We start from the raw sequence: 13,818 nt of genomic DNA, 5'->3' as shown, positions 1-13,818 counted from the left end.
TGGCCGGGGGATGTAAGGAGTTAACACACTAAGGTGTGAGGGCTGCTGCCTGCGCTTCTACGCTTGCAGATGTAACAGTTTAGTGCCAACAGCATTCCCACCTCGGAGCCAATATAGAATTTTATTGCATTTTTTGAAAAGTATTATTTCTTTAGACCACATGCGCTATAGATCCAGGGAGAGGAATTGGGCGGAGGGATTGTTATTTAAGCGACATTGCCAGCAACATAATGTGAAAGATACAAATTGTATCTCTCTATCTTCCCTACTTTAGCTCTTAAGCATGTGCCCCTCTCTCTCACCCTCTCTCCCCTCCCTTGCTCTCTCTTGCTTGCTCCCCTCCCCTTCCTCCTCCACTCACTCTCCCCATCCTACTCTGCCTCTCAGGTTACGATGACTGGGGGGTTTTCTTGCTCTCATCTCGTAGAGTGTCTGTGTGAGTGTGGGGTGGAGGCAGTGGTGTGACCGACTGTGCGTGTGTGTGTGTCTCCCTCTGCGCTGTGCTGTGTCCTTGTCCCTGCCTCCTGGCAGCGAGGAGCCACCCAGCAGCCGGTCTGTGATTGGGCAGGGGAGTGGGGTTCTTGACACAGCGTGGTGCTGACTGCTTTGGGACGTGTTTCAACAGATGGTCGAGGTTAGAGAGTGTCATCACATTGGGGAGAGGATTAGAGGAGAGAGGTTGTCTTCCAGGAGCTGTGTGGTCCCCCCTACTCTTGAAACCAAGTCCCAGCACGAAGATACAAACCCCTCCATGAGCAAAGGCAGATCTGGTCAAGAAGCGTGGGGATAAAACTGAGAGGAATCGTATCCTTGCCTCTCAGTCAGCCAGCACTTTTCTCTCCTGCCTTCCAGGTACTGTACAACTTTTTTTACTCTTTCACTTCTTTTTTTGTCAGGTTTCCAGTTCTTTTGCAGAGCGTGCATGTTGTTGTTCATTTAGCAGTAAATTTCTGATTCACATTACAGTTCAGGAGTCAGGTATAACTCAGTAAGTCTGGACTTGTGAGCTGCGCTGTTCCTGCAGCCTGTCTGTGCTGCCCGTACAGCAGCTCAGTGTGTGCAGGATCTCATAGTTTTCCCTGTGAATGACAGGAATTCCCTCGGTCGCAAATTCCTCCGTCTCAAGGGATTAGAAGGCAGCACATTCCATTAATGTCATTTTTTCCCCCAAAACATGAGCGTTCATCAGTTCATTTTTCATTTTCCGAAACCGATTATATGAGCGTGAAAGGTAGCTCCATTACATTTTAAACTGCTCTCTCACTTAAAAGTATGTAACTGTCAGTATGGTGCAATCTATAAAAGATTACAGGTTGTATTTTATCATGTTCTTATTTTAATGGTGTCTTTTTTTTTTATCATACAGAAATCCAGTACTGAGTTTAAATTGTTTTCCTTTTCTGTAATAGCAAATGAAGACACTTTTTTTTTTCGACATTTCCATAAATCAGCGTGGCATTTAATGTTCCTTCACTTCAGGCCAGATAAGTTTTTTTCATAAATCTCATTCAGAGTGCACCTCTGGCAGATCGTGTCAGTATGCGCTAAATGGATGAGCTGCTGAAGAGTTCTTTCCGGACAAACTGTCAAAGCTCAGCAGAGAGGGAGAGACGCTGGGAATGTGCACCTCACTTTAGCTATTTAGCTCAAGTCAAGTGAGAAGCGAAACTTGCCAGTGAAGTGGGAATATGATGTATAGTATTTATGCCTTGCTGCAGGCATTATGTGTGTGTGTGTGTGTGTATGAGGCATTTGCAAATGGAGACTGTGCAGCTGTGAAAAGTTGTGTGAACAGCAGCTGGGCTGAGAGGAGAGAAGGTTGTATGGGTGAAAGCTGCTGCTGTGTGAATTTGTGTTTACCTTTGTAAACCAGCCGTAGCTACACTTCCTGCTTGTTGCTCGAAGTATTTAACACAACCACCAACAGGTAGTGATTAGTACTGCTTTAAGACCTGTAGAGTTGTTTGTATGAGCTGATTGTTAGAATCAATCAGCTGGAGACATGACCGACTGTCGTTGCTTTTGCAGTCTTAAATTTTATTAGGGACACTGAGTGAAACTGAGTAAGCTTCTTAATAAAGAAAAAATCCAAATGTGGAGTACATTTTGCCCCTGTCTGCTGTGTGTGTGGTACATTGTTGAAGTCCATCCAAGTGAACGGTTTGACTTTAATGTGTACTGGATCACTGTGCTCACCTACAAGTCCGCAAAAACCAGGGAATTTATCCTTTTGACCTAGATGGCAAAATTTTACTGTGGTCCCATTCAAATCTAGTTCTTTGAGTAGACTGGCTGACTTACATTTCAACACTTTGGCAGTGTCCATGTGTATTACTGAATGCGAGGCTGGAGAATGATGGGGAACTTTAACTTGAAACTTTCGCTACTGACAAGACTGATCCGCAAGCAACGCTTAGACTCAATATTCTGATTAACTTACTTGGAACACAGCAAAGCAGCTTTGGACTGCTTTAAAACGCCGTGCCTTATTGCCAGCGCAGAAAAGAAGATAGATCCTTTAAACAGTTTCTAGCTTAACTGTGGTACAAACAAGCGCATGAGCAGCTGCTGCAAATAATTACATTCTGGGGGGTAGGCGCTTGCCAAGACAAACGTTGTTCCAGTAGTCGCTTTGCCATCATTCAGATCTGCTTGCGGATGTATGTGCGTGTGTCTCTCTATGTGTGTGAAAGTATTCAGTGAGCTAATTTGTTCTTCTGATAAGCATGCCGAGAGACTGGGTGTAAGCGAATGCTACCAAAAGTGCGTGCGTCTGTTTAAATACCAGCAGTGGATCAGAGATTTCCCAGACACGCATGCCATCTCATCATGAACAGGGCCAACACATTCATGGAAGAGTGATTACTGCAGGAAGTGGAAATGGCTCAAATATGCATATATGTGTGTTAGTCTAATAGACTGAACAAGATTCTGTTTAAACGGGATGCAAACACAGTTTTAAACTTTTAGGTAACGCTCCTGTGGGAAGTCACTTTGGAGAAAAGAGGCACATGTAATGTCATACTGATCCAAGTTTCTCCATTTGTGTGTGTGCGTGTGGGGAGATGCTTTCAGGTGAGTGCTCAGTATTTTTAGCTTTTCTATCCTTACTTCTTCCTCCAAATCAGAACCATGTTAGATGAGCTTTTATGGCGTTATTTTTGTGCCACTATTCTGACTCATTCATCATGCTGCATTGCTTTGTGAACTTGATCCTATGTGACAGGAGTCAGATGTCTGAATTCTGTCATTTATTTTAAAAAAGAGTTTAGTTGGGATTGTGGTGACACAGGTTCTAGTATTGAATAATTATTTTGAATCAAGTAGCACTTAATCAGTTTAATTGGATTGAGACATCTTTGCTTTGAAGTCCAGTGGAATGACACTAGTTTAGTTTTTCCCCTTTTTCCCTGGAAAGTACAGAGAGCAGTGCTGTATAACTGTAGTTTGTGTGTGTTCTCTTGTGTGTGTGTGAGCATGTTAAGAAAAGATTTCCTAAACCACCCTCTCTCCTCCAGAACTTGTTTATCTCTTCAACTTAATGATAGTGTTCCTCATACTAGCCTGATTGCATAGTAGCGCTTGTGTAGATTGCACAGTCCTATCACTGCAAATGACCAGCATTTGAACAGTGAGCATTTGGCATGCTTTTATTTATGTGGGATCCAGAAAGGCTATCTTTAGATGAGTCAGCCACTTTCCCAGTTCCTTTGTTGACCTTACTGATCAAACATTGTTATGGAGTTTTGATCCATTTGCAAAGTGCACGTTAAATTAAGTCTTTTTTTTAATTTTTTTATTTTAGGCACCTATCTCAAAAGAAATCTTTTAGGCGGTATTTGGGAGCTCATGATAGCACCCCATATGTTTGTTCAGCTTGCTATTTGAATGAGAGAGGTCAGGGCATGCAAACATTACATCCATCTCATTATTGGAGGGAATTCCTTATCCCTCCAACCTTTGATGTGGTATTTAGGACACCGTAAAAGGAGCAGCAATCCAGACACACATTCAGTACTTTACTGTTTTCTATGGCTCTCATCCCCTTTGTCTCGAGCCTCTGCCTTGATGACTAGTCAAAAAGGAAAGATGTGTTTTATGAAGAAAATGTTCAGTAGGTGGTTCAGCGACACAAAAGCCAGGAATGACCCCAGACAGCCCGTGCAATTGTGGCCTGAGAATTTACACAACAGGGGTAAATGCGGGTTTGCTAATGGTGGCTAAAAGTGCACTTTAATGGGTAAATCCTTGGTGAGAGAGGGAGACTGAGAGAGAGAAGGTTTTAATGCTTTTTCTGTAATGTTCACAGCAGCGTTTGTTCAGATGTCACTGCACGTAGATGCAGCATGGACTTTAGAGTGAGAAAGAGAAAGCCAGGTCAAGAGAGCCACAGAGGGGGAAGTGGAAGCGGGATAAGATAAAGGAGAGGCCAAGATCAGAGAAAGGGAGGTGTGAATGTGTGATAAAGAGGGGACGAAAGAGAGAGTTTTAAAGTGGAAAAAGATGCAGGGAGGTTGGATAATGTGTGCACTTTTGAAACACATGGGTACAAACATAATCTTCTTGCAGGACAAAAGACAAACACAGAAAAGCTATTTACACACATAAGCACACTATGCACGAGCTCACCCCCTCTGTCCTCCACCTCCCAGAGGGCTGGACAGTCCCTGCTTTGTCATTTCTCTTGTCCAATAATCCTCCTCCCCAGGGAGAAGCAATCTGTTTTAGATTTGAAAGAGAAAGGATCCTGCCTGTATCACGTACAATTAAGCAGCCGTCAGAATGCGTCGGCGAAAGTTTGGAGGGAGAAGTGCTGCCACTGGGGGGTTGCCCCTTTCATCCGCCGCCTTTCCAGAATGGATATAATGGGGTGGGAGGGTTGGGGGGGATGTTGTTGGGTGGGGAGGAGGCAGAGGGAATGAATATGTTTCCTCACCCCTTCATTGCGCTCTACAGCTCGACTAATAGAAGCCAGCATGCGTTTGTTTCAGCTCTTCTGCTCCCTTTCTTTCCTTCTCCCCTGGAGCGAGCAAACACATTCAGCTTCTGCCAGCGCTCTCCCCTCCTCTGCCTCTGTGTACGTACACGCACAAGCGCTTATATGCGAGGACTTGGCCGTGTTCTGCTGGTCGCCTCCAGTCCTGTTTGACCTTATTTGATCAACACGACTCGGCCGTGTGGATGCAGAATGGCTGCATCTTTAAAGTGTTTGAACAGCAACTTGCTTTATAATGAAAAGCTCTATGATGGCATGACTCACATTATTGTCATCTTGGTTTTCTCGAGTTGCCCGTGGCAACTTCAGCTGATTCTGTCTGCTGTCTCTTGAACATGTTTGGATGATGTAGTGGCTGCATTCTTCTACTTTTGGCTCAAAAGTAAAAGGCCTGGAAGGATTCGGATGGGTAAGCTTCCTGTTCAACGCTGTGCGAGCTAATTTATCTTTTTATCGAAATCGTGTTTTATTATTTCTTTATTTACAATGGAATTAAATATGGAAATTTTGCCAGAGAGGATAAAGTTAATTCAATTACAAATGACGTTGCTGCGTGCTTTGGAAAGCCACACACTAAGCCAGAGGCAATGGAAAGGAGATCTCCCCTGCGTACAAATTACAGGTTACGTGTCTGTCTGCGTTCAAGTCTGAGTGATTCATTCTCTGTTTGAGTGAATGACACGCACTCACAGAGTACATGATATCCAAATACCCGGCGTTCACACACACACATATCCAAAGGCATGATTGGGTGAGAGGGGGGGAGTGCTGAACTGGCACAGGTGCAATGAGTCCAATACATTTTTATGAGTGGTATCATGTTGGTGTGTCTGAGTCATCGAGAAGTCTGTTTATGACATTGACGGTCACACAGGCTGGTTCCCATGATCTATGTTTGTCTATGATTCCCAAAAAATATGCCTCCACATGCTTCACATTTTGGGGGTGTTTAGTTTCATGTGCCAGGAGCCGCACTACATTTAATAGAAGTTTCCTTTCTCAACTGCTGCCACCTTTTTCACTCTTTCACAGAAGTAGGGGGATTTATAATACAACAGTTTTTCTAAGATTAAACTCATTTACAGTCACCTGTCTAGAAGCTAGATGTAATAAACTCTGATGAATTAGCATATTCTAAACAAAGATTTCATTAAATTGTTTTTATTGTCAATTACTAACTAGTGGACATTGACAGAGTAGCTCATTTGTTCCTATTAAACAAATTCACCATCTTAGAAATCCTTTGTTTTTTCAGTATTCACAGAGTGCAAGAGAAAAAAATAAAGTCACACTTTTCACATAAGGGAACAAAAATCATCCATCAGGCTTGGTGCATTGGCTCTCTCTGTGTTTCTCTCTCTCTGCCATCATGTTGCTGATTTCATGGAAAAGAAGTCAGTCTCTTTATTCTTGACAATTACCTCAGTGGAAACCCATTGAAGCAATTTGCCATAGCTCTCTTTTGTGGTAAAAGAAATAATTTATCTGGGGTATATTTGACACGTCAAAGAGACAAGAAAGCCACCCGTGAGTGAGCAATTCATTCTGCTCCCTCTCACTCTCTGGAGCACTTGTACTCTGATAGAGTGTTTCTGATGGGAGTGTGGATTTTGACAAGAACGTGGCTGGAGGAATAAAAAATGCGTTTTTATTTCATTCAGCTGAGGTCGTCTGTTGCTAATGGTTTCCATTCATGGCTTAGAATAGTTTAAAAAAGAAAATGCTTGCTTTAGGCTCATATAACTGTGGTTGCTGATCCTCTGATTGTGATTCCATGTTTTCATATCACACTATAAATCAGTGGAGTGGTTTCCCTTCTGTTCACTTTCTTCTCTGCTTCCAAAAACCAGTGAGACAAACAAACTAAAATAAGGACGTGATGAAGGACGACCTTCAGGCCCTCGGGGAAGAAAGCCGAAGGCAATAACATGCTATTATATAACACCTGGCTAGCTTACTTGGTGTGGTCTCTGGTTTAACTTGCTAACCTAAATTTGTCAGATACAATAATAGGACTTTCCACACGAACATTAACAAAAGTCTTAATGAGACTCTTTCGACAGAGCAATGTGCCATGTGTGGAACTCTTTAAGCTTAGCTCAACACAGTAGAGAAAGGAGGCGCTAACTTGTGGCACTACTTTGTTTTAATTACTGTGTTAAACTGACATGGAGGAAAACACCAGATTAGAAAGAAAAAACTGCCCAGCCGTCCTCCACCTACAGTTGTTTTATATACTTTGACAATGGTACAGCAGAGGTTACCAATAGGCGTAGCACCAGCACATCATAACGTTATATATAAAATATATTGATTTTAAATATTACCACTAATTTTAAATCATGGAGGCAGAAACGGGCCTCTTGAACTTTCTAAATTCCAGTCCGGTTACTGAAAGTATGATAGCCGTGTGTGAGTGATTGCCATGGATGCCTACATAAAGTTCTTGGTTTAGACTCAAAGAACTAAATAGCCGAGGATATGAATGTTTAAATACAGACCACCGTCAGACTGGGAACACACCCATACATAAATAAAATGTGACCTTTTGTGTTTTTTAATCATTTACCTCCTAATGTACTCAAAACCCACTCATGTTTCCAATAGGCTGCTTGTGGGCCCACAAGTCATTCCCACTTTGAAGTATTTTGGACCCGGATTCATTTAATTATACATTAAGATGCATCCATAATATTGATGGAGTGGAATGACAGCCATGGCACTACAAAGGGTCTCTCCCCAGGTCCGAGAGAAACATGTGGGGTTTAACTAATAGCTGTGAATGCACTAACTCCAGGTTCATGTTTCACTGAATTGAGGCCATTCTTCTTCATTAAAGTGGCCTGCATTGTACCCCAAACAAACCACATTCCAGTGAACGGGAAGCTTAAACATCTGAAGTTTTATCGTTTTTAATATTGAACAAAACAAAGATTCTGATTGTGCCAGTCACAGTAAAGGGTTTTGTAGCCATAAACGTGCTGGAACAGTGATCTCTCTTCACTACTTTGCACTTGGGTTTTCTCATTGGAATTTTTGCATAAATCTTACACCAACTTGGGCATTTTGGTCAAACAAATCAATGGAGTTAAGAGTCTGAAAACACCAAGGTTTGAGTCTTTTCCCAGTGCCTACCCACAGCCAAGTAAATGTACTGGGACAGAACTCCCCTTCAGTCGGCTCAGTGTGGCTGACGGGTGGGCCTTGATGGGTACAAGCGCTGCCCTTGGCCTGCCGGGCACAGCAGGCCCTGACACAGGCTCTCCTCAGTATAAAAGTCCCTCGTCAGCCCTCATGGCAGCAGACCAGCTGAATTCCCTCAGATTACAGAAATATTTGGACAAACCTCCATATTAATCTAAGTCCTCGTCTTATTCATTTTTTCCTCTCTGAAAGAAGGAGTGCAAAACATTGTGTCTTTATCTGTTAATCAGACCAGCCTGTAGTTTAGCATGTTTTATATCCCGACTCTGCGATGTTTATTTCTTTCTTTCAGCAGTTCTCCTATGGTCGAGGAATGACTATGTATTAAATGATTTTTACTGTTATTGCAAGTCATGCAGCCTACAGTCGCAGAGCAGCCTACAGAATTCAAACTATGCTGTTGGACTATAATTCCCCTCCATTGTTCCTCTGTGACTTGGCTGCCATAGAGATGGACTAGGCAAATAGCGAGGGAGCAAGAGAGAGACTGAACAGGAATAAGGGGGGATTTGAGGTGCTTTGAAATGGCCATTGTCCTTAATAGCAAGGCCTTTTTATGAATGACTGATTTACTTTAGAGGAGCATGGCATCTGGTTTGTGTTTGACTTGCATCTTGTTTTGGGAATGTGAACCCCCTCACCTCCAAACTCTCTGTGTTAACTTGGGCAAGATCCTCCTCTGTGAGCATGCATGCGCTCGTGGACAAACATGTGGCTGTTAGAGATACGCGAACTCTCGGCTGTCATCCTGCCTTTTTACATAAGAAGTCTTTCATGTGCGCTCTTGGGTAATCTGCTACTTTTCAGTCACAGCTGATAAATGTATAGACTGCCGCTCCTGAACGAACACGACTTAAGCCAGATGCAGACCATTGATGAAATGAAAATGTGGGCCAATCACAACCAGACAAGACTTTTGTTGCCTTCATACCTCTGTTTTCTTTTTTTTTTTCTCTCGCTCTCTCTTCAGACTTTCACCTCTTAACCCCTGTGTGTGGGTAGCCTCAGGTTGCTGAGGTTAGGTTAAACAAGCCACCATCAAAGCCATAACACCACTCAGGTCGGAGGAGGGTCAGGACGCAGCAGTGTGTGGTTTGAGGCCCTAACAAGAGGGCACAACTGCCAACCAGCCAAATACTGCTGCCCTGCATGGCTACACAAGCAGCAACTCTATTATGTTCAGCTTTACTCGATGCACAAAGCACAGCTGTCTGTATAGACATACCAAATTACCGAGCAATGCTGCATGTGTTGTAGGAAAGCAAGTAAAAGAGCTGTTTTTCTACAAGTAGGAGAAAAAAATACCCTCATGAAAGCAAAGATTAGTACGGTGTTGAGGTGTGCTAAAAGTGTTGATTGCCATTAATCTGAAAATTGCACATCTTTTATGTATCTGGCAGCTGTGCATCTGAAAACTCCATAGTGGCCTTTTTGTTTCAGTCCTTTTGAACTCCTAGGCATGCTGCGTTCCTCCCATCCATGCCCAATATTTCTCCCCCCAGCTTAACCATGATGAGTACAGTAAGGGCTCATTTAAAGGGTCATTAGAGCTAATCCTTCAAAACAATGAGGAAGGAGAAACAATGTGCTCCCTAGTCCTCTGACTCTGTCCAGTAATAAAGACCTCTTGTTCGCTCCACAGATGTATAGAAGTTGCCTGTTCTGCTGATATCACGCTACATGACATAAATAAATGAGTCATTCAAAATGAAAGGCTTGCGAAAATGACATGAAAATGATCTGCGAGGGATCGTGAAATTGGAAACATGAATTTGAACTCTGGAGGCAAAAAAGAATCAGTGATGATAACAGAAGATGGATTTGGAAGCCTAATAATAACTTTCACATATCAGAAGTCATTCATATTGTTTTGTGTATTTAAAGTGTACAAAGTGCCTAATTTATGCCGATCCCTGAATGTGCCTGAAGCCATTAACTCTGTGTAACACTTTGTAAAGCTTTTGTACAAAACAAAATACACACACACGTGTGTTTGTACACACACAACTAATGGAGTTCATTCTGACATCTAGCGGTAGTTAAATAGGTGTTTAAACTATCCTGTCTGTAAAGCTTAGACACACTTTCAAATCTGGAGCAGATGTTTTTATTATACATTTTAAATAGAGCATATTAAACTATAAAGCATACCGTGCTGCTCTAGAGTGCTCACAGGATGTATTCTATATTTAAAACAAGCCAAATTAAATCTTCATGTAGAGTGGACCTGTCTGAGGCAGAAATTGCTGCAGGGCTACTTGTTTTATTCTGATAAAAGCACCACGATGTGGTGCATGGAAGGAATATCTCCTAAGCATCCTTGGGCAAATTACATTTTTAATTCAAGTAAAATCACTTTTTTGCCTCTTTCTCACTCTTGCTCAGTGAATTGGAAACTTTCTGCATGAACTAAAGGTCACAATATAGCCTGCCATCTTTGCTTTATAAACAGCAGTTGCTTATCTCGACACTCTGACATGTCCTGTCACTCAGCTGCTCATTTCCTCTAGAGGCTTTACGCTCCATATGTCACATTAGCATGAGGAAGTCAGGGCACTGAGGATATGATGCCAGCATATACTTGGGTTTTCTTTGATGATGGGTCACTTTGAGAAGGATGATCGAATGACTCAAGACCTGTAGAAGTCCTTTTGCTCCTAAGTGAACCTCAGATGGCCTAGTGAGCAAAGTGGATCAGGTGAAATGGACTACGAGCGGTAGTCCAGAAAAAGGTGAGGGGGCCTGCATAATAACAGCCCTCATTCTATTGGGGGGTTTTGTGTGGCGCTTTATTAGCCCTGCGGTCTCAGTCATTTCAGACAGAATAGCTATTGACTCCACTGTAGATCAGCACCACAAGGTTTGCATCAGACACCACAATGAACCTTCTTGTCTGTTTTGTCTAAGATGCAAGAAGAGGCCATTGCTTGGAATCGTTGGCATGTAAAATTGAATTTGCGCTGGGTGCTAACATTACACTCGCTGGCCGACTGGCTTACAGCTGATGTCAGGTCTTCCGCAGCTCTGATAGAAACAGAGACTTGAGCTTTGTCTAGATATGGGTTATGTGTCTTGTATATGGGAAGCGTTCCCAATTTGTGTAGGAGGACTTGGATCCACACGGCAGAAGAGTGTGTTTTTTGTGGGATAAAGGCTCGTCTATGAGTTTCTGCGTGTCACCATGTGTTTGTAAAGTAGTTTGTGTTGTGTGTGTAGCTCACTGCAAGGTTCTGTGCACTCTGCCACCTCGCACCAGAGGGGTGTTTGTCCAAACGGCGCCAGTGTTTGCACAGGGCTGTCACGATGACTGGGCTGGCTGGCTAGTCCAGACACAGCTTGTCTGAAACCCAGTACACCAAAGTACTCTTAAAGCTCTGTCTGAAGCTCTGCTTATCATATCTAACATCAAACTGGAGAAGCAGCTGAAATAAACAGCGTAGTAGAGCAGGGTCAACATTGGGAGGTGTTGGGTGTTTGAGATGATTTGCATCTATCTGATACACGACTAGAGTAGGTGTTTTAATTTCCTGATGCAAATTACCAAACAGAATCTTTACCGTCCTCGACTACCATCCGAACAACGCAGGTTAGTTCATTCTGGACTGTGCGATAGATCAAAATCATCAAGATACAAATCATTTATTAGGGTTGTTACTCTCTGCTGATTCGGACAGGCCTTTTGTGGAAATGATGGTAAGGGCGGAGCCACCCAGTGGGGTTTGGCCGGGCTCAGGTGTCATGGACCTGCCATTTGTTTTCAGGCCATTAACCCAGAATAGGGAGCAGTGTGGTGCCACTCAGTGGGACTGCTGTCCGCAAGGCACTTTTTCACAGGTGGTGATGAGGTTCTCATTATTACTGCATCACGGTTCATCTCACAGGCAGAAGCCATTCTTTCACATATATTTTATATATATTTGAAGGCATCTTTGAATTCTTATTACATTTTAACTTTAATTTGTAGCACAACACTACCGGTATAATGTTTTGAATTCCTTTAGACTGGCTTTTCATTGGTACAGGAATAAAATCTGAGCTCAGGTTTGTACTAGTATACATTTTACTTTACTGATCACTGGAATTTAGTCGGAGCATTCAGCTATGATGACTGTTATAGTGAGCAAGAGGCTGCCAAGTGATGACTCAGTGGTCATCTGTGATTCCCGACAGTGGCGTTGCAGTTAATGTAGTGGAACCCTCTCCCCGCCTCCAGTGCCTTTTTTCTCCCCCCACTGGCCCTGTGTCATGCTTGACTCACCAGGGGGTGACTTTTGAGTGGCAGGTAAAAGGGGGGCCACAATTGGCTCATGCAGGCAAGTGGTTCTGGGTGTGCAGCCAATGGCCTAATCTCATCACAGTTAGCTAAACAGCAGCTGTCCAGTAGGGATGGAGACTTTCCGTGCACGAGTGTGTTCTCTGACACGGTAGAAGAGTGGAAAACCAGGAAACGATAGAGAGAGAGATAAAGAGAAAACTGTAAAAGTAGGGGACTCGCGGGATTCTCTGAGGTGAGATCTGTGTTTCTAGATCTTCAGTTTATTTGTTTTTGTTTAACTTTGACAGAGTTGAGTATTTTCTTTTCTTTCAGATCAGGGAGTTGAGGGTGAGGGATTTTTGTGTTCAGTATTAATGGAGTTTCCATCTGCACACAGCATATATTTGAACTGCTGAATAAGTTTTCCTTGCTGGACCGTTAAGGGCTAAAGCCAATCTGTTTTGGCTTCCCTGTTTATGGATAAACTGTTCTGTTTGAGTGTGATTTGTGACCATCTGCACAGAAGTTACCTGAAGTAAATGTGCTTAAATGTTCCAACAGGGATTCTGGCTTTCTGCAGGTGCAATGCAGTTTTCTCTTCCACTACTGCAAAACTGACCCTAAAGTTTCACCTCCCACCATGCTTATTGTTGTAATGTCTCCATACATTTCCCCCTCTTGTCTCCCCACAGTCCATCACTGCTGCAAGAGCTGCACAAGTGTGAGTGAGCGGCCCGGCTGGTTCTCTCCCTCCCCTTCTCTCCATTAATCTCCTCCATCTACCCATCCTCTGGCCTGTTGTTTCAGTCACCATGCTGATTCACTGGCTGTCCTGGTTGGCCCTCCTGTCGCTGGATTGGGCTCCAGGCAGCTGGGCCTTCACCACCACCAGGGCTCAGGGCCTCAGAGGTCGCATTCAGAGAGACCGCAGAAACATCCGGCCCAACATCATCCTCATCATGACTGACGACCAGGATGTTGAGTTGGGTAAGGCTGCCTGGCAGAAACCCCTGGTCTTCCTGGAAATTTTCATTTGGCTTCAATTTTTTTCCCTATTTAAAAGAAAAAGTGCACAGTTTATCTAAAATTCAGTGTTTTTCCCAGTCTTCAATCCTCTCTGTTCTAATGTGTTTCTTTGTCTTTGTGGTGATTTGCATCAGGACTTCTGTAGTCTTTCTTGGCACATTAAATATTAAGTAGAGGCCATAAGCCACACCGGAATGGCCATCTGGTCTCTCGTGTGCTGAATTGTAATTATTTGCCTTTCAGAGCACTGAATCACAGATTAAGTAAATACGAGTGAAAAACAGTATTTGCGTGTGTTTAATAAGATTTCGCTGTAACTGTACAGCACTGATCACGT

At 43.2% G+C, this 13,818-nt stretch overlaps 1 protein-coding gene across 3 annotated transcripts in view; it reads left to right on the top strand.

The window, feature by feature from the left end:
- The first annotated feature begins 414 nt into the window (after positions 1–414).
- sulf1 (sulfatase 1) overlaps positions 415–13,818 on the top strand; it is a 34,971-nt gene continuing 21,567 nt past the window's right edge. For 2 of the 3 annotated variants that reach the window (XM_086306166.1, XM_086306164.1), the window contains exons 1-2: positions 415–852; positions 13,148–13,442. In XM_086306166.1, the coding sequence (XP_086162292.1) occupies positions 13,268–13,442 (175 nt within the window). In that variant the 5' untranslated portion in view covers positions 415–852; positions 13,148–13,267. Of the gene's footprint in view, positions 853–2,689; positions 3,076–13,147; positions 13,443–13,818 lie in introns of those variants that run through there. The other variant, XM_086306165.1, reaches the window with a different exon arrangement.

Source organism: Aulonocara sp. 'chitande type north' Nkhata Bay, linkage group LG9 (genome assembly GCF_057382095.1).
Source record: "Aulonocara sp. 'chitande type north' Nkhata Bay isolate Kocher_YH1m ecotype deep benthic linkage group LG9, A_spYH_male_GT1.1, whole genome shotgun sequence".
NCBI classification, from domain to species: domain Eukaryota; kingdom Metazoa; phylum Chordata; class Actinopteri; order Cichliformes; family Cichlidae; genus Aulonocara; species Aulonocara sp. 'chitande type north' Nkhata Bay.
The sequence above is the reverse complement of the archived record's forward strand: the minus strand, read 5'-3'. Positions and strand labels throughout refer to the sequence as shown.